The sequence below is a fragment of the Oncorhynchus masou genome, chromosome 21 (assembly GCF_036934945.1).
Source record: "Oncorhynchus masou masou isolate Uvic2021 chromosome 21, UVic_Omas_1.1, whole genome shotgun sequence".
NCBI lineage: Eukaryota > Metazoa > Chordata > Actinopteri > Salmoniformes > Salmonidae > Oncorhynchus > Oncorhynchus masou.
The window spans coordinates 36,820,161-36,843,994 of record NC_088232.1 but is presented as its reverse complement, the minus strand read 5'-3'; the positions used below and the strand labels follow the sequence as shown (position 1 = coordinate 36,843,994).

The 23,834-nt window shown below is 43.0% G+C and overlaps 1 protein-coding gene across 1 annotated transcript; it reads right to left on the bottom strand.

The window, feature by feature from the left end:
• Positions 1–27: 27 nt before the first annotated feature.
• Positions 28–23,357, bottom strand: ppp1r14d (protein phosphatase 1 regulatory inhibitor subunit 14D). Its single transcript, XM_064928346.1, has 4 exons — positions 22,926–23,357; positions 1,071–1,151; positions 630–662; positions 28–434 (listed from the first exon to the last, which is right to left on the bottom strand). Exons 1-4 carry the CDS (start codon positions 23,112–23,114, stop codon positions 366–368), a joined length of 372 nt encoding a protein of 123 aa, XP_064784418.1. The 5' UTR covers positions 23,115–23,357; the 3' UTR covers positions 28–365.
• Between the last annotated feature and the right edge of the window lie 477 nt (positions 23,358–23,834).

Genomic DNA, 23,834 nt, shown 5'->3' with positions numbered 1-23,834 from the left:
ATATACAATAGATAGACATCCCAAGCCTTGTCTTGAAAATGTTAAGTTTTATTGACATACAACACTGTTAACAGAACAAAAATATATGTACATAAATACACAAAAACTTTCCACGTGGGTAATAGACAATACATTTAATTACTGGTGCATTATTTGTATTGAGGGGAATCAAAATGTTAAAACGGTCCAAAAACAAAGTAATATAAAACACTAATCAAAACCCACTGTTCTCTTTACAGACCAACATTGACCCACGTGTGCAGAGAGAAGGTCCCATTAACATGTAACTGCACAGACAGACATCCAGAATACAAGGTAATGGCGAGGGAGCTTTACATTGTCTTGATTCTTGATTTGACCTCTCATTATTTCTTTAGGGGTCCTGACATTTTGCGTAGGCCCTTAATCCGATAAAGCAGCCCATCAATAAAGTCCTGAGAGGGAAGAAGAAAAAACTAGATAACGCTACCTGTTTAAGCAGTTGACTGTAAAACTCTTTCTGAGTCTGTGTAGGAGCAGTGAACCATTGAATTGCAACCATTTCTTTGTAAAGAACAAACACTTAGCAGACTTTTGTTTCGTTTTCGAGTACATGACCAAGGCTATAGCGATTGCTTGTTGTGTCTCACCTCTTTAGGCTTGCCACATTCCTGCAGTAACTCCTGTAAATGGTCAGAAACAAACAAGGCCTCAGTAACTGATGTGGACATTGCTCTTTCACATCAAATATTGTGCAAGCACACCAACTGGGGTCAAGTGCTTGTAAAGCAATTACCCTACTTCGTTGAATATTCCTGGGTTTATGTGTAAAGTATAAACAAGGGCATGGCTGAAGTATAAGTATTGGCTCATACTGTGACCCACAAAATGGCCTCTTGACTGGAAAATGTCTACAGTATGTTTTCCCTGTCTATGTTTTTCTTTTAATGAGATTGTTTTATACGGCTCAAGATTGTCAGACTGGATGTCTCTGTGTTCTGGAGTAAATGATGGGCAAGGCCAACTGACAACACTGTGTTGGTGCCTGAGCTGAGCTCCTCCCAGGGGCAACCTGTTTGTAGTGTACTAACCTGCAGTCTGGATCTCTGCTCCACGTCTGACAGCTCCAGCAGCTCATCTATGTCAATCTCTAACTCTGGCATCTCCTCCTCCTGGACGGACGGACAGACGGACAGACGGACGGACGGACGGACAGACAGACAGACAGACAGACAGACAGACAGACGGACAGACAGACGGACGGACGGACGGAGGGAGGGAAGGAGGGAGGGAGGGACAGAAAAAAGTGGTCAGAGACAATGGACCTCTTTGGAGCCCAATACACACAACCATACCACCACAGGCAGACACTGGAACATTGTTTTTTTACCAGCCATGCAGACATAGATGACTGGCGCTCTCTGCCAACCCACAGTGTTTACAAACCAGTTTAACATATTTAATTCATAACGGTACCAAAGAGAATGAGTCTCCAAGTACCACGTTTAAAAGCCATGCATGATGTACCACTACAACAATAATTTACGTGTAACCTAAAATGACGTCAAATTGTAATTTTTCCACATTAAAAGGTTGTCGATGTATTCTAACTTATGTATTCTGACTACAACTTAGTTGTGGATGTTATTATATTTGCATTACATAGTGGTATAAAAATAATAATAATTATATTACTAACAATGATGAGATTGATGATAGAAGCATTCAGGCAAGAACGAGAGACCAGGGGCGAAGGATAGGCAACCGCCATTGTGGGAGAAAGATGTACATATAGGGAGGAACATAATACTGTAACACAAGAGAAAGATACACTTAGAGTGCAGTTGCCATTCTGGTAAAATGCATTGGCTATTGTATAGGACAGGAGGCCAGAGTAAGGCCATGAGAGCATAGGACAGCTGGACAAACCAAGGTCAGAGGGACATACAAAGGAGGGGGTCAGCCAAATGACCAACTGATGGACTATAGACATAGGCCATATATTTTTAGGACATGAAGATGCTGAAGGAATGTCAGAAGAGACACATAGTCTACTAGTCCTAATAACGACAGACATACCAAAGAACACACCAGGCTGAACGTAAGGGGGCCCATAGCATAAGATAGGCATGTATTATTTTTGGGTTGAAGAGGTCTTGTCACCATTATAACTTGACTGAAAGCAGATATGGGCATTATCGAGCTGAACAAGCAGGATGCACAGATTGGGATATAATGGTGGCAGATGGACTGAGGGAAGTAACTTCATGTGCATGTGGGATGGACTCATATGTTGTATGTGTATAAATCAGAGCCAGTGCTCTGAAAAAGTGTGTGTTCCGCGGACCATCTAGGCTTCTGATATGTTTGTATTAAAAGCCTATATTGAATTCACAAGTTCTTGTAAGTGTTACATTTTGTTAAGATTCTCCACGACATCATCTAATTTCATGGATGATTTACCCAGCTGGCATTTTGCATAACCAATAAAGTAAGAATCACTCCGGTTTAAATGTTTATGATATAAGATTGCAAGAGTTTCAGCTTCCTTAAACAGGGCTCATTCCTTTATATAGCAAATGTCCTGCGCAAGATTAGTCTCTAGGCCTAATGTGCCTTCAGGAAGTATTCATACCCCTTGACTTATTGCACATTTTGTTGTGTTACAGCCTGAACTCAAAATGGATTAAATATATTTTTTCTCTCACCCATCTACACACAATACCACATAATGACAAAGTGAAAACATGTTTTTAGAAATCTTTGCTTTCCACACCTGGATTGTGCAACATTTGCCAATGACTATTTTAAAAATAATTCAAGCTCTGTCAAATTGGTTGTTGATCAGGTCTTGTCATAGACTTTCAAGTAGATTTAAGTTGAAACTGTAACTTGGCCACTCTGGAACATTCTTGGTAAACAAGTTAAATAAAGGTTAAAAAAACAACAACAAAAAACAACTCCAGTGTAGATTTGGCCTTGTGTTTTAGGTTATTGTCCTGCTGAAAGGTGAAGTGTGTGGTGGAAAGCAGACTGAACCAGGTTTTCCTCTAGGATTTTGCCTGTGCTTAGCCACCACTATGCATGAAAATATGAAGAGTGGTTCTCAGTAAGGTATTGGATTTGCCCCAAACATAACACGCTATATTCAGGACAAATAGTTAATTGCTTTGCCCCATTCTTTGCAGCATTGCTTTAGTGCCTTGCTGCAAATAGGATACATGTTTTTGGAATATTTTTTATTCTGTACAGGCTTCCTTCGTTTAGTATTGTAGAGTAACTACAATGTTGTTGATCCATCCTCAGCTTTCTCGTATCAGAGCCATTAAACTCTGTAACTGTTTTTAGCAAATTACTAGTTGCTAGCTTAATTTACAAACACAAAGTTGGAATCTAGCTAGCTAGCAAGTGATTTTGGGCACTGATGAACAGGGTTGGGGATCCCAGCTAGCAATGAGGAATTGACCCAGAAGCAGCCCTCTTCCAGGGGACAGGGACTGATTGAAATCGACCCGGAATTGGGTGTCGGACTCGGCCTGGAAAGAAAAATGAATGACTGCCCAGAATCGGCCCAAGTACATCGGGTCCTTTCAGCCTACTGGAATTCAGCCGACTTTGCCGGCATCTACCAGAATCCCCCCAGAAGCGGCCCGATGCAAATTTAAATAAATGTATACAAAATTACCCGGTTTAGTCATTTTAAATATTACTATTCTATATTTATACATAAATATTATACCCATTCACCCCCAAAAAATGTTAATGTCAGAGGAAACACTGTACACATGGTGCCCGTGTCAGTGTGAATGTGTCTGGCCCGCCACAGGAGTCGCTACCCAGCTAGCACAGTGGATCTGGGCCAATTCCGGCTGAGTCAGGCCACTCGGGTGAGAATCAGAGTTTGGGCCACCTTCAACAGTATTACTTATGGCTAGGATGCGGGGATTGAGCTCGGGCCGATTCCGGTGTGAGTTATCTGGCCCAAATGTATTACTTGGGGGGGCTCGGGCCGATTGGGGCTACTCTCTGGCAGATGATTACATGGGCTGCTTTATATAATTAACATTTAATTATTTCATTATTTTTTTCCATATTTTCCTCATTGTTTCTGTGATAAAAAAAAATCATTCACATTTAAATTATTTAAGAGTCCTGTGTAGTATTTTAGAATTTTCATACTTTGCGCAAGGCAATTAATAAGCATGAAAAACTTTGTGGATGAAACTTTCCGAGTGGCGCAGCGGTCTAAGACCCTGCATCACATTGCAAACTGTCATCAAGGCAAAGGGTGGCTACTTTGAAGAATCTAAAATATGAAATATATTTTGATTTGTTTTACATGTTTTTGATAAGACGTGATTCCATATGTGTTATTTCATCATTTGGATATCTTCACTATTCTACAATGTAGAAAATAGTAAAAAATAAAGAAAAACCCTGGAATGAATAGGTGTATTCAAACTTTTGACTGGTACTGTAAATATACATTGATTCTTTAGAATATAACTTATAAATGCCTCATGAGCATAGTTCAACTGTCACACTCCATGAGAACCCAAAATATAAGCTTGTTTCCCCCCAATGTTTGTAAACATTGTAAATGTAAACAAACACGGTATAGCCTTATACCATGTTTAAAACAATACTTTTGATATCATGGATGGGCAGTCCTTGCATCCATAGTTCTGTCTATTAATATGAGCGTGGTTACATTTATCGAGTATCATCCCTCAGCTTTTTACCAAAACGGAGGCGGGGCGACCGTTTTGTTATTGTTTCATATGTGGAATTGCCCTTTAAACAGCTGCACATTTTCAAGTTATCAAAGTGTCACCGACAAAAAGGTAAACAATAGGCCTATAGCAAATGCAACATATGGCATTCCCTTTTCACATATAAATAGCACTTTTCAGTAATGTTCAAAGCAAGTCATTCCATGAACCCAGTCAGTCCTCCATGACAACAAAATCATAATCAGCAGAGTAGGCCTGGTAAATAAGTCTTTAGTTTTGGGGTTGTGCTCAGGTAAAACAATTTGGATGATCTATACTTCTATATTTCGAAGTCCTATTCTTGAAGATCAAGGGCCATGACATTTATTGGAATGACTTGGAATTCTGATAGACTTTGGTTTTTAATGTAAAAATAAAATGTTATCATATTATTAAATGTAGTAGAAAGTGATGGGTTAGAAGAAGCATCCATATTTTGCCAGCTACAGTATGTAATCTTTAACATTGATTTATCCTGCAATAGATGTCATTCAATTGGTAACATACATTTTTGTCTTCTTCTAATGCCTCTTCAGGGGAAAGTAATCTAAAAGTAACTTAATGTAATCAGATAACGTTACTGAGTTTGGGTAATCCAAAATTATGTTACTGATTACAATTTTGGACAGGTATCTCGTAACTGATTAGATTTAGAAAGTAAACTAACCAACCCTGCTGATAATTAATTTTAATTTAACCTTTTATTTAACTAGGCAAGTCAGTTAAGAACAAATTCTTATTTACAATGACGGCCTGGGAACAGTGGGTTAACTGCCTTGATCAGGGGCAGAACGACAGATTTTTTATCTTGTCAGCTCAGGGATTCAATCTAGCAACCTTTCGGTTACTGGCCCAACGCTCTAACCACTAGGCTACCTGCCGCCCCTGATAAACATTGAGCACCTTGTGCTTTATTTAAGATAGACTGCTTGCAATTTTATGAAGTTGTAGACATGTTATTGTTTTTCGAAATCAGTCCTGAGTGCACAGCCAGACTTTCCCGACTCGAGAGGATAGACTATGCAGTGCACTAATTAGTTTTTCATGCATATTTTTTTACTTGAGAAATACTGCACAAACACCTTAGCTAGATGTAAGATTGCACGAATATGTTCTCCTCTGCAAAAACATCTACATTAATTACAGATTTCTTGATTTGTCTTAGATTAATGTAACTTGACGCTCATCTGTAAATATAATTATCTTATTAACTTAGTAGGCTGTGTTAACAGATTCCAAAGTAATTCAGTAATCTCCTAGCAATGCAAATTACATACCCAATATATACTGTACATGAGTGTCTGCCAACTTTGAGAAACATTGCAAATCCACTCCCAGACCAAAATAACTAAAACAAATACTAATGTAACGGTAATCCATCTATATTCTGGCTGATATCTCCCCTTTGAAGACCATTTACTGAGAGGAAATGATGATGGCTCACTTCAGACCACAGATGGCTGAGCAAGAAAATATCTGGAGTCAGCAGGTGGGGGCCCTTTGTAATTTTCCAGTTGGGGGTTTTAAAGCCAGGTCTGTTGAGGATGGCAGGTTTCTGGATGAGGAGAGAGATCATCAATGAGGCTATTGCTGAGTGGTGGAAGAGACCAGGGTCCCCTGTGTGTCCCTCTAATTGATAAATGCTGCCAGGTCTGACTGTTTTTGATTCTGCTGCGGACTGGCATTATTCAACAAAAGCAGGGCCGTGCCGTGCTGGGCCTGCAAACCACTGATGCAGTGATCCTCCCTCTGTCTGACTGCCTTGAGATGAACAGTACAACAGAATATCAATGAGTGCAACAACGTCAGGTGGAAGGAAGAATTATGAATTTGTTATTGTCAGGAGAATGCCTTTGCAACCCTTCTAGTAGTTCTTTAATGTTTTATATTGTGTGTTGTTGATGCTTTTCGTTTGAGAATTTTTTTGTGGTCAAAGAAATGTTTTATCTGGAGCTGGGACTGAAAATGTCCCGACAGCGCTTTTGAATTTAGTAAAGCTAGTCTGACAATAAAATTAATGTTGACAGCTACATTGTTCATGAAAAAATGTGTGGAATTGAGGATTCATTACCATATAAAGTAAACATTGACAACAGTAATCACATCATAGTCCAGTAGTACTCATTCAAGCTACATTTTCCACTTTGCTTGTATCCCAGAAACACTATGACCACATCACAAACCAATGTTCGTATTGTTATTGGACAGAACTAGGTTACCTAAACCAATCAGTGTTATTGGTTGATAATACTCTGAGATCTATAGGAAACCTTTCCCAGGAACCAATCAAAATGCTACCAACCAATCAAAATATACCAAAACAGAAGGGTCACAGGTCATACGCATATTGATAATCTGAGGTCATCTGTATTGTGCAGAGGCTGTAACGAGTTAAAGAGGCATCAAGCATTTAGTACTGTATACATTGAAATTCAAGCCTTATTGACTTACATTTGTAAATTAATAATGACCTAACTGCACTCTGAATTATATTTATAAAGAGTAAAGGACAATATGTTCTTTTGAAGTGTGTTTAAGTATCTTTTTCCCTACTCTTGAATGAGTGTTTTGTCACACCTATAAGAATAGCAACTATTTTCCTAAAAAGTGTGAAGTCGGGGGGTGGCACTGTTGGAAGCCAAGGATGTAGAACGCGTTTCCCTATCGTTCCTGAGTTAGTGACCAAATGTATATATTTAACCTTGCAAAATTGTATATATTTCTGTTTGGTCAGGTGTCTGAAGAGACCTCTAAACAATTCAGATCAAGTCTGAGAAATGTAAGTTTGTAATGTCATCTACCTGGCCAAAAACGGAGTATGCAAGAGCAGGCAAGCACGCACCCTCTCCTGATTCACCTCCGCCACCGGATGCTACGGCTAATGTCAGCCCCACGGGAACACTGACTGGGGAGCTGCTACACTCCGTGATGGGCAGCCTCAAAATTGACTCTCTCTACCAATCTCAGGTCAGAGATATCAATGGTCAAAGACAAGCTTAAAAAATCTATAGAGAGTAAACAGAATAAGCTTGACGCCTACGGAGCTGCCTTATTGGAGCTGGAGTGCGATGCTACAGACCACAGCATTGCATTAGCGAGCTAGAGGCTAATGTTGGCTCATTAAAAACTAGGGTGGCATACCTTGACAATAGATCCGAAGATATGGAAAGTAGAATGCGGAGGAACAACATTAGTCTTAATGGAATACCAGAGGGAGTGGAGGGCCCAGGACCGACGGAGTTCATGGCCCAGCTGCTTCAGGAGCTGCTCGGCCTGGAGGAGAAGCCGCTGCTAGCCCGGGCCCACCGCACCCTGCGTAGCCAACCTCGGGATGGAGAACCCCATGACCATTTGTCATCAGGGTGCACTTCTTTCACGTCTGCAATGACATACTTTGTAGATCGAGAGAAGCATATCCTCTCCTCTACAAGGGTAAAAGAGTCTTGATATTTGCAGACTACACCACGACTGTGGCTAAGAAGCGGGCTAACTTCGGAGCTGTGAAGCGCCAGCTGCAAGCCTGCCCAGGCATGAAATTTGGCCTCATCTACCCTACAGTTCTGAGTGTGACTTTACCGGACGGCTCCACGAACAGATTCGAGGACCCGGCTCTAGCGGCCGATTTCATCAACAAGCACGTGAAAGCGGCTGTTGTACCGCATTGTATGGTACAAATGGTTGGTTAGCTGGTCTTGTTAGCAGGCTCGTTAGCAGGCCAGCTGGCAGACTGGTTGGCTAGCGAAGCCAACTTTGCTGGGTTCATTGACACTTGAATGTCGTTCTTTTTTTCTTTTCATAACCAACCCACGTTGGTGAGTATACAGTTGACTCCCCACTATAATGTGATACAATGCAGATATGCATATACATATTCTTTATTCCACTCACATTATTGCTTTTAATTTGTATCATTACTGTTTTATTTTGATCTAAGCCCTAAGCCTTGATCTTGTTCTTTTTTTTAATCTATTGCCAATGTCTGGCTGTTTTCATGGTTCAGTCGCAGTTTTACCAATTTTATTGATCTTAAACCTCTCTTAACCAAGGTGAGTTTTCCTTAGACTCTACTGGGGACCAATCTATGCATGTTTGGTTTACTCTGGTTAAATGGTTTACTCTGGTTAAATTATCATGCTTTGCTCTAAACTTTTTTTGTATTTAAGGTTTTGCTTGCATCTCAGTTGGGGAGATGCTTTGGCAAGGGAGGTTGTGAGAGAAGGGTTTTTTCCCTCTTTAGTTGTATATAGTTTTTAATGTTTTTTTGCACTTCGTCGCTTGTCTTTGTTTTTCAAATTTGAGCTATTAGGGTCAACTACGATCTTTAGTTTACATTGTACTTTGCCCTTTACACGTCCTCTCTCTCTTGAGACATAACTCAGCCTAGTGTAGCCCATCCAGCTGGAGGGAATGGTTTTAATTTTCTTACTTGGAATTGTAGGGGCATCAATAACCCAGTTAAACGTAGTAAGGTGCTACACCACCTTCATTAACTGAAAGCTCACATCATCTTTCCCCAAGAAACTCATGTGAAGGCATCACAACAGTCATGTCTTAGGTGCAGATGGGTGGGTCAGATGTTCCATTACTCATTTCAGAATAAGGCAAGAGGGGTGGCTATTTTACTTCACAGATTGGTACCTTTTACAAGTTCTAATGTGATCGCAGATCCACATGGTAGATACATAATTGTCAGTGGTACGCTGCTCAATACGAATGTACTTCTTGTTAATATTTATGCTCCTTGTTGGGACAATGGTGATTTCTTCAAATCGTTTTTTTCTACACTCCCGATATGCCCTCCCATATGTTGATCTTAGGTGGTGACTTTAACTGTTGGTTAGACCCACATTTTGATCGATCCTCCACTAAACCTATTACCTTGTCAACATCAGATGGAGTTGTCCGAACAGTTATGTCTACATTTGAAGTTTCAGACCCTCGGAGAATGTTTAATCAATTTGGAAAAGCATACTCTTTTATCTCATCGGTTCACCACACTTTTACGTGCATAGACGACTTCCTTGTAGATGACAGACTTCTCCATTCCATGTCTTCATGTTCATATAATCCAATGTATCTGACCACGCCCCTGTTACTATGGAAGTGATCTTTCAAACTGTTGACAACCTGCGGCCGCCTTGGCGGCTAAATACTCCACTGCTCAGTAATGAACACTGTCAATTTTGTTTTGTGTCAAATTTACTTTTTCATAAGTACAAATAGAACCCAAAACATCTATGTGTCTACTCTCTTGGAAACTTTGAAAGCTTACTGTATATCAGAGGTAAAATTATTTCCTACACCGCACATGAGAACAAACACGCTGTATTGCCCAATTAGATGACATTTAAGTCGTTTCACCATCTCCAGATAGTTATAAGGAGCGTTTAACTTTGCAAGCAGAATTTGACACATTTTTAATAGACCAGGTTACTGAACTGCTTGTCAAGTCTAGGAGCACTACGAGCAAGGAGATAAAGCCAGTAAATTATTAGCTCACAAGTTACGCCAACGATCATCATCACACCAGATTCCTAAAATTCGTAAATCGTCTGGGATAACATTAGATCCTAGGGGGATCAGTGATGAGTTCAAGAGATTGTACCAGTCTTTATATACTTCTGAAAGTAAAGTGGATATGTTGGAATTGGATGATTTCTTCCATTCACTTGCTGTGCCTTCTGTCAGCTGGGATTTGGTCAAAAGAAATTAGAGCAGCCGATCACTGTTGAAGAATTGTCTAAAGCTGTCAAATCCCTTCAATCCGGAAGAAGCTCAGGGCCTGATGGCTACTCAGCAGAGTTTTAGAAAAAAGCTTCTCTCCAAAATAGCCCCTATTCTAATTGAAATGTACAATGAAGCATTTTGAAATGCTGCTCTCCCACAGACTCTCTCACTCAGGCAACCATTTGTCTTTTCTTTATAAAAACAAAGACCCTCTTGACTGTGTATCATACAATCCAGTTAGCCTGATAAATGTCGACAACAAAATTCTAGCCAACTTCTGGCAATGAGTCTGGAAACAGTCCTCCCATCAATTATCTCTCTGGGTCAAACAGGATTTATTAAAAATAGACACTCATTCTTCAATCTTCGACGATTATTTAATATTATATATAATCCCTCTGTCACCAATGACTCTGAAGCCATTATATCCCTGGATGCAGAAAAAGCCTTCGCCCGGGCGGAACGGAAATTAGAGGTCGACCGATTAATTGGAATGGCCGATTAATTGGGGCCAATTTCAAGTTTTCATAACAATCGGAAATGGGTATTTTTGGATGCCGATTTTGCCTTTTTTTTCTTTTTTTCCGCAAAACCTGAACCATGCAACTCCCATCCACGGCAACCCTACTTAACAACACGGGACAGAGGGGCAGCTCGGGACAGGGGGGCAGCTCGGGACAGAGGGACAGCTCGGGACAGAGGGGCTCTTCAGACTCCGGCAGCAGCGCCGGACAGGCGGGAGACTCCGGCAGCAGCGCCGGGCAGGCGTGAGACCCCGGCAACAGCGCCGGACAGGCGGGAGACCCCGGCAGCAGCGCCGGACAGGCGGGAGACCCCGGCAGCAGCGCCGGACAGGCGGGAGACTCCGGCAGCACAGGAGAGGAGGAAGGCTCTGGCAGATCCTGGCTGACTGGAGGATCTGGAAGAGTCTGGCTGACTGGCGGATCTGGAAGAGTCTGGTTGACTGGCGGATCTGGAAGAGTCTGGCTGACTGGCAGATCTGGAAGAGTCTGGTTGACTGGCGGATCTGGAAGAGTCTGGTTGACTGGCGGATCTGGAAGAGTCTGGCTGACTGGCGGATCTGGAAGAGTCTGGTTGACTGGCAGATCTGGAAGAGTCTGGTTGACTGGCAGATCTGGAAGAGTCTGGCTGACTGGCAGATCTGGAAGAGTCTGGCTGACTGGCAGATCTGGAAGAGTCTGGATTACTGGTAGATCTGGAAGAGTCTGGTTGACTGGCAGATCTGGAAGAGTCTGGCTGACTGGCAGATCCTGGCAGACTGACGGCTTTGGCTGCTCCATGCTGACTGGCAGCTCTGGCTGCTTCATGCTGACTGGCGGCTCTGGCTGCTCCATGCTGACTGGCAGCTCTGGCAGCTCCTTGCAGACTGGCAGCTCCTTGCAGACTGGCAGCTCCTTGCAGACTGGCAGCTCCATGCAGACTGGCAGCTCCGGCTGCTCCATGCAGACTGGCAGCTCTGGCTGTTCCATGAAGACTGACAGCTCTGGCTGCTCCATGCAGACTGACAGCTCTGGCTGCTCCATGCAGACTGACAGCTCTGGCTGCTCCATGCAGACTGACAGCTCTGGCTGCTCCATGCAGACTGACAGCTCTGGCTGCTTCATGCAGACTGGCAGCTCTGCCTGCTCCATGCAGGCTGGCAGCTCTGGCTGCGCTAAACAGGCAGGAGACTCCGGCAACGCTGTAGAGGCGGAAGGCTCTGGCAGCGCTAAACAGGCGGGAGACTCCAGCAGCGCAGGAGAGGAGGAAGGCTCTGGCTGCGCTGAACAGGCGGGAGACTCTGTAAGCGCTGTAGAGGAGGAAGGCTCTGACTGCGCTGAACAGGCGGGAGACTCCGGCAGCGCAGGAGAGGAGGAAGGCTCCGGCAGCGCTGGAGAGGCGAGGTGCACTGTAGGCCTGATGAGTGGTGCTGGCACTGGTGGTACTGGGCCGAGGACACGCACAGGAAGCCTGGTGCGGGGAGCTGCCATCGGAGGGCTGGTGTGTGGAGGTGGCACAGGATGGGCTAGACCGTGAAGGCGTACTGGAGATCTTGAAAGCAGTGCTGGCACAGGACATGCAAGGCTAGGGAAGTGCACAGGAGGCCTGGTGCGTGAGGCTGGCACCAACTTCACCAGCCGACTAGCACGCACCTCAGGACGAGTATGGAGCACTGACCCAGGTGTCATCAAATCCCCGTCGGGCGAATTCCATATTTAAAGCACCAACACAGCAACTCCCTCATTACTCTCTCCTCCAATTTCCCCATTAACTCCTTCACGGTCTCTGTTTCGCTCACCTCCAACACCGGCTCTGGTTCTGGTCTCCTCCTTTGCTCCTCACGATAAACAGGGAGAGTGGGCTCAGGTCTGACTCCTGACTCTGCCACACTCTCCCTGAGCCACCCCCCAATACATTTTTGGGGCTGACTCTCGGGCTTCCATCCGCTTCGCCGTGCTGCCTCCTCATACCAGCGCCTCTCCGCTTTCACCGCCTCCAGTTCTTCCTTGGGACGGCGATATTCTCCAGGCTGATCCAAGGGTCCTTCTCCGTCTAATTCGTCCTCCCATGTCCATTCCTTCTTTTGTTGCTCCTGCTGTTTCTTTTGCCTGTTACCACGCCGCTTGGTCCTGTTGTGGTGGGTGATTCTGTCACGGCTTTCGTTGTGGGAAGGAGGAGCGGACCAAAATGCAGCGTAGTTGTGATTCATTTTATTTGATACGGAAACTATACACGACAAACGAACAGTTATGCGAATGCAGTAAGAAGCCAAGGTAAGTTGCTAGCTAGCATTAAACTTATCTTATAAAAAACAATCAATCAATCAATCATAATCACTAGTTATAACTACACATGGTTGATGATATTACTAGTTTATCTAGCGTGTCCTGTGTTGTATATAATCGATTCGGTGCACATTTGCGAAAAAGGACTGTCGTTGCTCCAACGTGTACCTAACCATGAACATCAATGCCTTTCTTAAAATCTATACACAGAAGTATATATTTTAAAACCTGCATATTCAGCTAAAAGAAAGGTTAGCTGGCAATATTAACCAGGTGAAATTGTGTCACTTCTCTTGCATTCATTGCATGCAGAGACAGGGTATATGCAACAGTTTGGGCCGCCTGGCTCATTGCGAACTAATTTGCCAGATTACGTAATTATGACATAACATTGGAGGTTGTGCAATGTAAAAGCAATATTTAGACTTAGGGATGCCATCCGTTAGATAAAATACGTAACGGTTCCGTATTTCACTGAAATAATAAAGGTTTTGTTATCGAAATTATAGTTTCCGGATTCGACCATATTAATGACCTAAGGCTAGTATTTCTGTGTGTTATTATGTTATAATTAAGTCTATGATTTGATAGAGCAGTCTGACTGAGCGATGGTAGTTACCAGCAGGCTCGTAAGCATTCATTCAAACAGCACTTTCGTGCGTTTTACCAGCAGCTCTTCGCAATGCTTCAAGCATTGCGCTGTTTATGACTTCAAGCCTATCAACTCCTGAGTTTAGACTGGTGTAACCGATGTGAAATGGCTAGCTAGTTAGCGGGGTGCGCGCTAATCGCTTTTCAAACGTCACTCGCTCTGAGACTTGGAGTGGTTGTTCCCATTGCTCTGCATGGGTAACGCTGCTTCGAGGGTGGCTGTTGTCAATGTGTTCCTGGTTCGAGCCCAGGTAGCGGCAAGGAGAGGGATGGAAGCTATACTGTTACACTGGCAATACTAAAGTGCCTATAAGAACATCCAATAGTCAAAGGTATATGAAATACAAATCGTATAGAGAGAAATAGTCCTATAATTCCTAGAAGAACTAAAACCTTAAACTTCTTACCTGGGAATATTGAAGACTCATGTTAAAAGGAACCACCAGCTTTCATATCTTCTCATGTTCTGAGCAAGGAACTTAAACGTTAGCTTTCTTACATGGCACATATTGCACTTTTACTTTTTTCTCCAACACTTTGTTTTGCATTATTTAAACCAAATTGAACAGTTTCATTATTTATTTGAGGCTAAATCGATTTTGTTGATGTATTAAATTAAGTTAAAATAAGTGTTCATTCAGTATTGTTGTAATTGTCACTCTTACAAATAAATAAGAAAATCGAACGATTAATCGGTATCGGATTGTTTTGGTCCTCCAATAATTGGTATCGGTATCGGCGTTGAAAAATCATAATTGGTCGACCTCTAATGGAAATACATTTTTTGCACCTTAAATAAATTTGGCTTTGGCTCCAAATTCATTACTTGGATAAGACCTCTGTAATAATCCCCTCAAGCCTCTGTCAGGACTAATAACTCTCAATCAGATTGCTTCCCTTTGCAATGATCGACACGCCAGGGTTGCCATTTATGTCCCTTACTGCTTGCCCTCGCCATAAAACACCTTGCAGCAGCACTTTGCTCCAACCCCCTCATCAAAGGTATAGTCAGATACTGACACGAACACAAACTCTTTATATGCAGATTATTTACTATTATACACATCCGACAGTCATGTTTCTGTTCTTGCTGCCCTTGCCACTTTCACATCCTTCGGTCACTTATCAGGGTATAAACTGAATCTCAGTAAAAGCGAATTGATGCAGCACAATGTAGCCGTCAAAAATGTCCCTTTACATAACTTCCTATTTAAAATTGCTCACAGTAGTTGTATTTATATCGTGCTGCACTTCACAATCAGATTTGAAAACCTTTATCAGGCCAACTTTGCTCCTCTTTTAACCCGTAAGGGCGATTTGGAACGCTGGTCTTTGCTACACCTCTCCTTAGTCGCAATAATTAATTATATTGAAATGAATACTCTCCCTAAATTCTTTTATCTCTATAAGTGCCTACCTATTTTTCTTCCCAAAATGCTTTTCAAAAAGATCGACGGCCTAATTCTTCCTTTTATATGGGACAAAAAGCTTTTACGAAAACAGCTTTTGCAGAGGCCCAAACCAGATGGCCGTCTAGCGCTACCGGGTTTTAGATCCTATTATTGATTCTATTATTATTATCTATTAACCTTAGGATCATTCAGTACTGGTTGCAGAGCAGAGAGATACCCCCACCCCCAATTTGGCTAGAGATGGAGGCCGCCTCATTTATACCGGCATCATTGTCTTCCCTCGCTCCTCCATAACAGGCCCTTACTCCTCCTCCACCGAAAATACATGTGTCAAAACAACATTGAAGATCTGGAATCAATTTAGACGCCACTTTGGGTTTCAGACAACCTCTTATTTCGCTCCGGTAGCCACAAACCCAGCTTTTCCCCCATCTATGGTTGATGGTGCTTTCACAACATGGTCTAGTCTCTGTATTAAAATATTTAGGGATCTTTATATTAACAATACATTTAGTACGTTTGAACAATTATCAGCTGAATGTGGTCTCCCCAGACATAATTTCTTTAGGTTCTTACATGTCCGGAGTTAGGTCCAAAGCAAAGATCCCCGATTCCCCACACTTCCTGGTGAAACACAGTTTGACACATTTCTTATCCCACTTCCTACTCTGAAAGGCACCTTGTCAATAATCTACAGTCAAATTGGCTCACAACAAACCACCTCATAAAACAATATTAAATACTCATGGGAGGAGGAACAGGGTGAGGAAATATCAGATGAACTATGGGAAGGGGCACTCAAAAGGGTACATACCTCTTCTATTTGTGCTCAGCACGGTCTTATTCAATGCAAACTCATTCATAGGGCTCACTGGACCAAAGCAAGATTATCCAAAATTTACAAGGATGTGAACCCTAATTGTGTATGATGTAACCAGTGTCCTGCTAATCATGTACACATGTTTTGGTGTTGCCCATCTCTTGTTGGTTTCTGGAAAGACATCTTTAACACACTTTCAGAATTAAGCGCCACACAGAACGAACCAAACCCTTTTATTGCATTTTTTTGTGGTTTCCTTACCCACATTACAACTGACCAAAATGAATAAGGATGTAATTGCCTTAGTCACTTTGTTAACGAGACAATTAATTTTACTTAGATGGAAATCCTCTGTATTCTCATGCGGTTTGGATTAAATCCGTTTTGAATTGCATAAAGTTGGAAATGTTAAATGACTACATTTCCCTGCAGTTTCAGAGTGATGTATATTTATATTTATAAATCGGTGATGTAAGAGGCCTAGTATGTGTATATATGGTATCTCGGATGTTAAGGAGGACTGTATTATCTGTGCGAGTTGACCTGTAACAACTGTATCAAAATAAATATGTTATTGTCTTAGTTTTTTGTGTTGTTATATTTCTGTCTCACTCTTTGTTTTGCTGTATTGTTGTCTTTGATTTGTTGTTTTATATTACTACCAAATAACTTACAAGTTGTCACGCCCTGACCTTAGTTATCTTTGTTTTCTTTATTATTTGGTTAGATCAGGGTGTGACAAGGGTGGTTTGTTTAGTTTTGTATTGTCTAGGGGTTTTGAATGTCTAGGTGTTTATATGTCTATGGTTGCCTAGATTGGTTCTCTATCAGAGGCAGCTGTTTATTGTTGTCTCTGATTGGGAACCATATTTAGGTAGCCATATTCCTTGGTAATTTTGTGGGTTGTTCTATGTTTAGTTGCCTGTTCTGCACTAGCCATATTGCTTCACGGTTCGTTTTGTTCAGTGTTCTCTCTTTTATTAAAGAGTTATATTCGCTTATGACGACCATGACAGAACAACCCACCAAAAAAGGACCAAGCAGCGTGCGAAAAAAGGAGTGGACATCTTGGACCCGGGAGAAAGCGGAGTGGAAGACATCCTGGACCTGGGAGGAGGTAATGGCAGGGGACAAGACCCTGCCATGGAAGCAGGTGGAGATAGCGCAGGAGGAACGGCGTCAACATGAGGGTACACCTCCTCTCCGCACTCGCCCTGAGGTACGTGTCCTCAGCCCGGTACCACCAGTTCCGGCACCAGGCCTACACTGCGCCTCGGTAGCCCAGAGCGTCCGGCGACAGTACACAGTCCAGAGCGTCCGGCGACAGTACCCAGTCCAGAGCGTCCGGCGACAGTACCCAGTCCAGAGCGGCCGGCGACAGTACCCAGTCCAGAGCATCCGGGCAACGGGTCACAGTCCAGAGCGTCCGGCGACGGGTCACAGTCCAGAGCTTCCGGCGAACGGTCACAGTCCAGAGCGTCTGGCGACGGGTCACAGTCCAGAGCATCCGGCGACGGGTCACAGTCCGGAACCTCCGGCGACGGGTCACAGTCCAGAGCGTCCGGCGACGGGTCACAGTCCAGAGCGTCCGGCGGCGGGTCACAGTCCAGAGCTTCCGGCGAACGGTCACAGTCCAGAGCGTCTGGCGACGGGTCACAGTCCAGAGCATCCGGCGATGGGTCACAGTCCGGAACCTCCGGCGACGGGTCACAGTCCAGAGCGTCCGGTGACGGGTCACAGCCCAGAGCGTCCGGCGACGGGTCACAGTCCAGAGCGTCCGGCGTCGGGTCACAGTCCGGAACCTCCGGCGACGGGTCACAGTCCGGAGCGTCCGGCGACGGGTCACAGTCCGGAACCTCCGGCGACGGTCCCCAGCCCGGGGTCTCCAGCGATGATCCATGCAGGGAGGGTCCCCAGCCCGGGGCCTACGGCGAGGATCCGCAGTGCAAAGCCTCCGGCGATGATCCACGGGTCAGTGCTACAAGAGCGGACTCAGTGTAAAGAAGGGGGGCGGAGTCCAGAACCAAAGCCATATAGGTTCAGGTTCAGGTCTGCACTAGCCATATTGCTTCATGGTTCATTTTGTTTAGATCCGTTCAGTGTTCTCTCTTTTATTAAAGAGTTATGTTCGCTTACCACGCTGCGCCTTGGTCTCCATATGACGGCCGTGACACAAGTACAATTTTGTTGAAAATCCAATAAACAAAGTAAAAAAATATATATATATATCTCTTTTTTAAAGGTGTGAAGTCAGCGATATGGTTCAGTGCCACTGCTACTCAGACCCAACCAGCTGGCTACTTGTAGACATTAGATGTCTCTAAATAACTCAGCTATTGACATAGGGTGTCATGACTTTTGCCGAACACCCTCCTTGTTCGGGCGGTGTTCGGCGGTCGACGTCTCCGACCTTCTAGCCATCACTGATCAATTTTTATTTTCCATTGGTTTTGTCTTGTCTTTCACACCTGGTTCCAATCCCATCAATTACATGTTGTGTATTTAACCCTGTTTCCCCTCATGTCCTTGTCGGAGATTGTTTATGTGTTGGTGCATGACGGGTATTGTGCCCACTTTTATGATTTTGTATGTTTTGGAGTTTTGTGAAACATTTATTAAACAACACTGTTTATACCAAGTTCAATTCTCCTGCGCCTGACTTCCGTGCCATCAATACGCACCCGTTACACAGGGGGCTGACAGTAAATGCTTCTTCACGGAAGAGTCAGAGTACCCAACCACAGCTAAACTTACCTTCCCCTGAGTTCATGTGAAATTAATGCCATTAACCAAGGCTCATGGACCAACCATGTCTCCCCCGGCCACAGCAGTGGGTGGTGTCTACCAAACAACTAATCCACCTCAGACTGGAGTTTGTCAAGACACCACTGAAATCTGACATGAAAACAATAGCTCCTTAAATCCTCAGCGTTAGGACATACTTAGGGCCATGAGGTTTTTTTTCTGACTGATGACCTGCCCAGGAAACCTTGCTGGCCCTAGTCATAATGTTTTATCCATACAGGGCTGTGCTACAATTGAAATACAAAGACTGTATCTACCAGACAGCTACAATAACAAAGGAGTACTGTCGAGGTACTGTTACTGCTACTGTCTTATCTCATCAATCATGCAGGGATCCCATCCCTCTGTCATGAAGGGCCTTCTCTCTCCGGGATTCCCCAAGACGAATTAGTGCAGTCTGGAACTCAAACAGTTGAGCCTAATAACATTAGTCTTGTACTGATTATATGTTCATAACGTCTGCTGTACTGATACTTATGATAATGGTATGTCAACTCTATACATTGGCATGAAAATTGTAAATAGCAAGCAAGACTGACTTCATTGAGATTCCACAACAGTATACCATGATGCATTTCAGGGATGTTTGTATGTATGTGTGTGTGTATATATATATCTATACTACCGTTCAAAAGTTTGGGGTCACTTAAATGTCCTTGTTTTTGAAAGATAGGCCATTTTTTTATCCATTAAAATAACATAAAATTGATCAGAAATAGTGTAGACATTGTTAATGTTGTCAATGACTATTGTAGCTGGAATTGGCAGATTTGTAAAAACTGGAATATCTACATAGGCGTACAGAGGCCCATTATAAGCAACCATCACTCCTGTGTTCCAATGGCACATTGTGTTAGCTATTCCAAGTTGATCATTTTAAAAGGGTAATTGATCATTAGAAAACCCATTTGCAATTATGTTAGCAGAGCTGAAAACTGTTGTCCTGATTAAAGAAGCAATAAAACTGGCCTTCTTTAGACTAGGTGCAGATGGGTGGGTCAGCATTTGGGTGAGTGGGTCAGATGGAGCATCAGCATTTGTGGGTTCGATTACAGGCTCAAAATGGCCAGAAGCAAAGAACAAGGAACACCTGGTAATTGAAATGCATTCCTCATGAAGCTGGTTGAGAGAATGCCAAGAGTGTGAAAAGCTGTCATCAAGGCAAAGGTTGGCTACTTTGAAGACTCTCAAATATATATATATATATATTTAGGAATAAGGGTAATGCAAACCTTACAAAATGCCAACCGCTATTACAGTGGTTTTATTAAAATCCCCCAGGCTTAGCTCACATGCATGGGCTCTCTACTGGCCAGATCTGGTGGAGACACTGGGAGGAGACGCTGGGTGTCTGCCACCAGAATGGCAGTGGAGGCTGGAATAATGGACGGCTCATAATAATGGCTGGAACGGAACAAATGGAATGGCATCAAACACACGGAAACCATGTGTTTGATCTATTTGATACCATTCCACCTATTCCACTCCAGCCATTACCATGAGCCAGTCCTCCCCAATTAAGGTGCCACCAACCTCCTGTGCAGACTGGGTGTAATAAATGTCTCTCCCTCCCATATCAGTGTTTTTTAATTTATTTTATTTCACCTTTATTTAACCAGGTAGGCCAGTTATTTGCAAATAAATTCATAAAAAATCCTACAATGTGATTTTCTGGATTTCTTTTTCTCATTTTGTCTGTCATAGTTGAAGTGTACCTATGATGAAAATTACAGGCCTCTCTCATCTTTTTAAGTGGGAGAACTTGCACAATTGGTGGCTGACTAAATACTTTTTTGCCCCACTGTAGCTATTCTCAGGAACTAAAACTTTCATGAGGACACCACTCACATGTGATGCTCTCTCATGCCCTGAAGTATCAGTAAGCCATATGCAGAGTATTTTTTGGCAGTGGAGGAGAATGTTTTGCTTGGAGGCACTCAGACCATCTGTGGTCACTCATTGCCCCAGCCTAAGTTTCTCCTCCATCAGGACAGTAAAATGTGAAACATCACCCTCCTCCACCCCCACCTACCCCAATCCAGCTTCAAACAGAGGCTGTTACAGTGGTGTAAAGTACTTAAGTAAAAATACTTTAAAGTACAACTTAAGTCGTTTGTTTGGGGTATCTGTACTTTACTATTTATATTGACAACTTTTACTCCATTACATTCCTAAAGAAAATATGTACTTTTTACTCCCATGCATTTTCCATGACACCCAAAAGTACTTTTGAATGCTCAGGCAGGACAACAATATGGTCAAATTCACACACCTATCAATGTAACACATTGTCATCCCTACTGCCTCTGATTGGGCGGACTCACTAAACGCAAATACTGCATTTCTAAATTATTTCTGAGTGTTGGAGTGTGCCAATGTCTGTTCCTAAAAATATATACATTTGTCTTGTCTGGCTGGCTTAAAGGTCCAATGCAGCTAATTTTTTTTTATCTCAATATCAAATCATTTCTGGACAACAACTAGGTACCTTCCTGTGATTGTTTTAAATTAAAATGCTCCAAAATAAACAAAAATAGCTTCTTAGCAATCTTAGCAAAGAGTAATTTCTCAAGCCAGAATTTAGCTAGGATGGTCTGAGAGTGGTCTGAGTGGGGAGGGTATAACTGAAAACTACCTGTCATTGGCAGAGAGGTTTAAAACTAATTAACTAATTTACCACCTGGTGAAGTCCCACCAAAATAGGTTGACATTTCAGGTGGTCTTTTCAAACAGCTCTTACACAAAAAGGGCATTATCATAATTTTCACAATTTCACAGTATTATTCCAACCTCATATTGTGTAAATATTTCTAAAACTCATGAATATCACATTTTGACTGCACTGGGCCTTTAATATCCAGAATTTAATGTATGACAATTGAATTAACTTTTTCTACCACTGTACTTAAACACATTTAAAATCAGATACTTCCAGACTTTTACTCAAGTTGTATTTTACTGGGTGATTTTCACTTTTACTTGACTAATTTTCTATTAAAGGTATCTTTACTTTTACTCAAGTATGACGATTTAGTACTTTTTCCACAACTGCTGTGTTGTCATATGATCTCCATCATTAGGTGGACGCCCATGCTCCTGAAGACATCCCTCTGACTCCGCTGTGCCATCCCTCTTCATGTGGGAGCCAGACTTCTGTTGCCATAGCATTCCCAGCAAATTGTTGCAGCCTCTGAATAGCAGTGCAGTTATGACACGGGGGTCCTACGATCTCCACACAGGGGTCCCAGTCATAATCTATTAAATCAATTATGCAAATGCACAGTGTCTCCATTTGTGGTGTGCAGTCCTGGCCTTAAGTAGATAATTATATAGGCAGCCTCCCTGTCGAGATCTAGGCTGTAAACCTCAAGTTCTTAGATGTGTTCTGATAGCAAACTGTCCAGAGGCAACAGAGATTTGCCTCCCTGTCTGAACCCATGTCACAGGGGGGTTGATGCTCATCTTGTGAGGACAGAGGTTGCTGCCACAATAGTACTGTCTGTTTAGTGTTCATTAATAAGGAAAAGGGTGATTGTATCAGCCAATCACTATATTTATGTTACATAATATTTGGTTATCTCTTGAATACTGTATGTATGTCCATTCAGCGATCAGGAAAGGGTATACAATCATTTAATATGATGTATAATCATCCTAATATGATGGTAATATAATGCGTATCTTATCACTTGTTTGTTACACAACCCCCAAGAAAACTACCAATCAGAGCTCTATTTTCTGTGCTTAACATCAAAGCACTGTGGGGAAATAATTTGCTGCCAGTAAATGAAGCCTGGATCAATGCACACACAGCCACACCTCTGTTCAGACACTCCACTCTCCCTCTCTTTTTGCTTCACATGTTGTGTAACCCTCCTCAGGCACCTGTGCTGCTCCGTACCTCCCCTGCGTTCTACCCACACAGCCCGTGGGACCTAGGTAACTGTGCCTGTAGCAGCCTTGTACGACCTACCTCACAGTCAAAGAGCAGGTGCAGCTGATCGTCAATCCACTCCTCGATATCCAGCCTCCTCTGCAGGTCCTTACGGTTGTATTTGACGGTCAGCTTGCCCAGTTTGCGATGTGGAGGCTCCTCTGTTTTGTCTGCAGACTGGAACATCACCCTGGACTGGGTGCCTGGCTCCGACGCCATGCCTGCCATGGCCTCGGGAAAACAGCTGAGGAAACACAGAGCTGTCTCTCCCGTTCTATATCTCCCTCTGTCGCTGGTGCTCTCACTCCCACCCTCTCTCTTTGCTGTCTTTCTTGTGTGCTCGCTCTTTTTCTTCTTCTCTTGCTCTAGTTCTCCTACCTATCTATCTTACTTGCTTGCTCTGTCTATCTCTGTCTGCTCGTCTCTCTCTCTAGTTCTTTCCTTCCCTCTCTCTCCCTCCCTCGCACCCTCCCTTGCAAGCTCGCTGCCTGTGGAGGATGGTAATGAAATACTCCTCTGTGTGTGTGTGTCTCAGTAGGTGTGTATCTGGGTGTGTTTGCTATCCTTCTCTCTCAAGTGGGAGAGCATAGGTCAATTACAGAGTGATAAAGACTAAGGGTTGAGGGTGGAACCAAAGCTAGGAGTATGGCAGCTGTTAGCAATAATTATATTTTCATAATTTTGTATTCCAGAAATTAATTATTGACCCAAATTCTAACAAGTGATTTTTGGTTTCAAATGTCCCCATGTGTCCTAATCAAGAAGTGACTGCATTACTCTGTGGTTTATCATCTCTACATCACAGCATATGTTCAAACTATGGGCCCCTGTTTATCCACACTTATCACAATACCTGGGTCTCCCTGACAGGTGATCCAGACTTCATCAGTGTTCATTAGCTCCCCTCCATGTCATTTATAACAGCTATTATCAGGTGTACGTTTAATC

Excerpts from the sequence above, each read along its gene's own strand:
- ppp1r14d (XM_064928346.1), bottom strand. The coding sequence starts at position 23,114 with ATGGCAGGCATGGCGTCGGAGCCAGGCACCCAGTCCAGGGTGATGTTC. Across the intron at positions 663-1,070 it reads AGCAGAGATCCAGACTGCAG|GAGTTACTGCAGGAATGTGG; the intron begins GTTAGTACACTA and ends GACCATTTACAG. Across the intron at positions 435-629 it reads AATGTGGCAAGCCTAAAGAG|GACTTTATTGATGGGCTGCT; the intron begins GTGAGACACAAC and ends CTTCCCTCTCAG.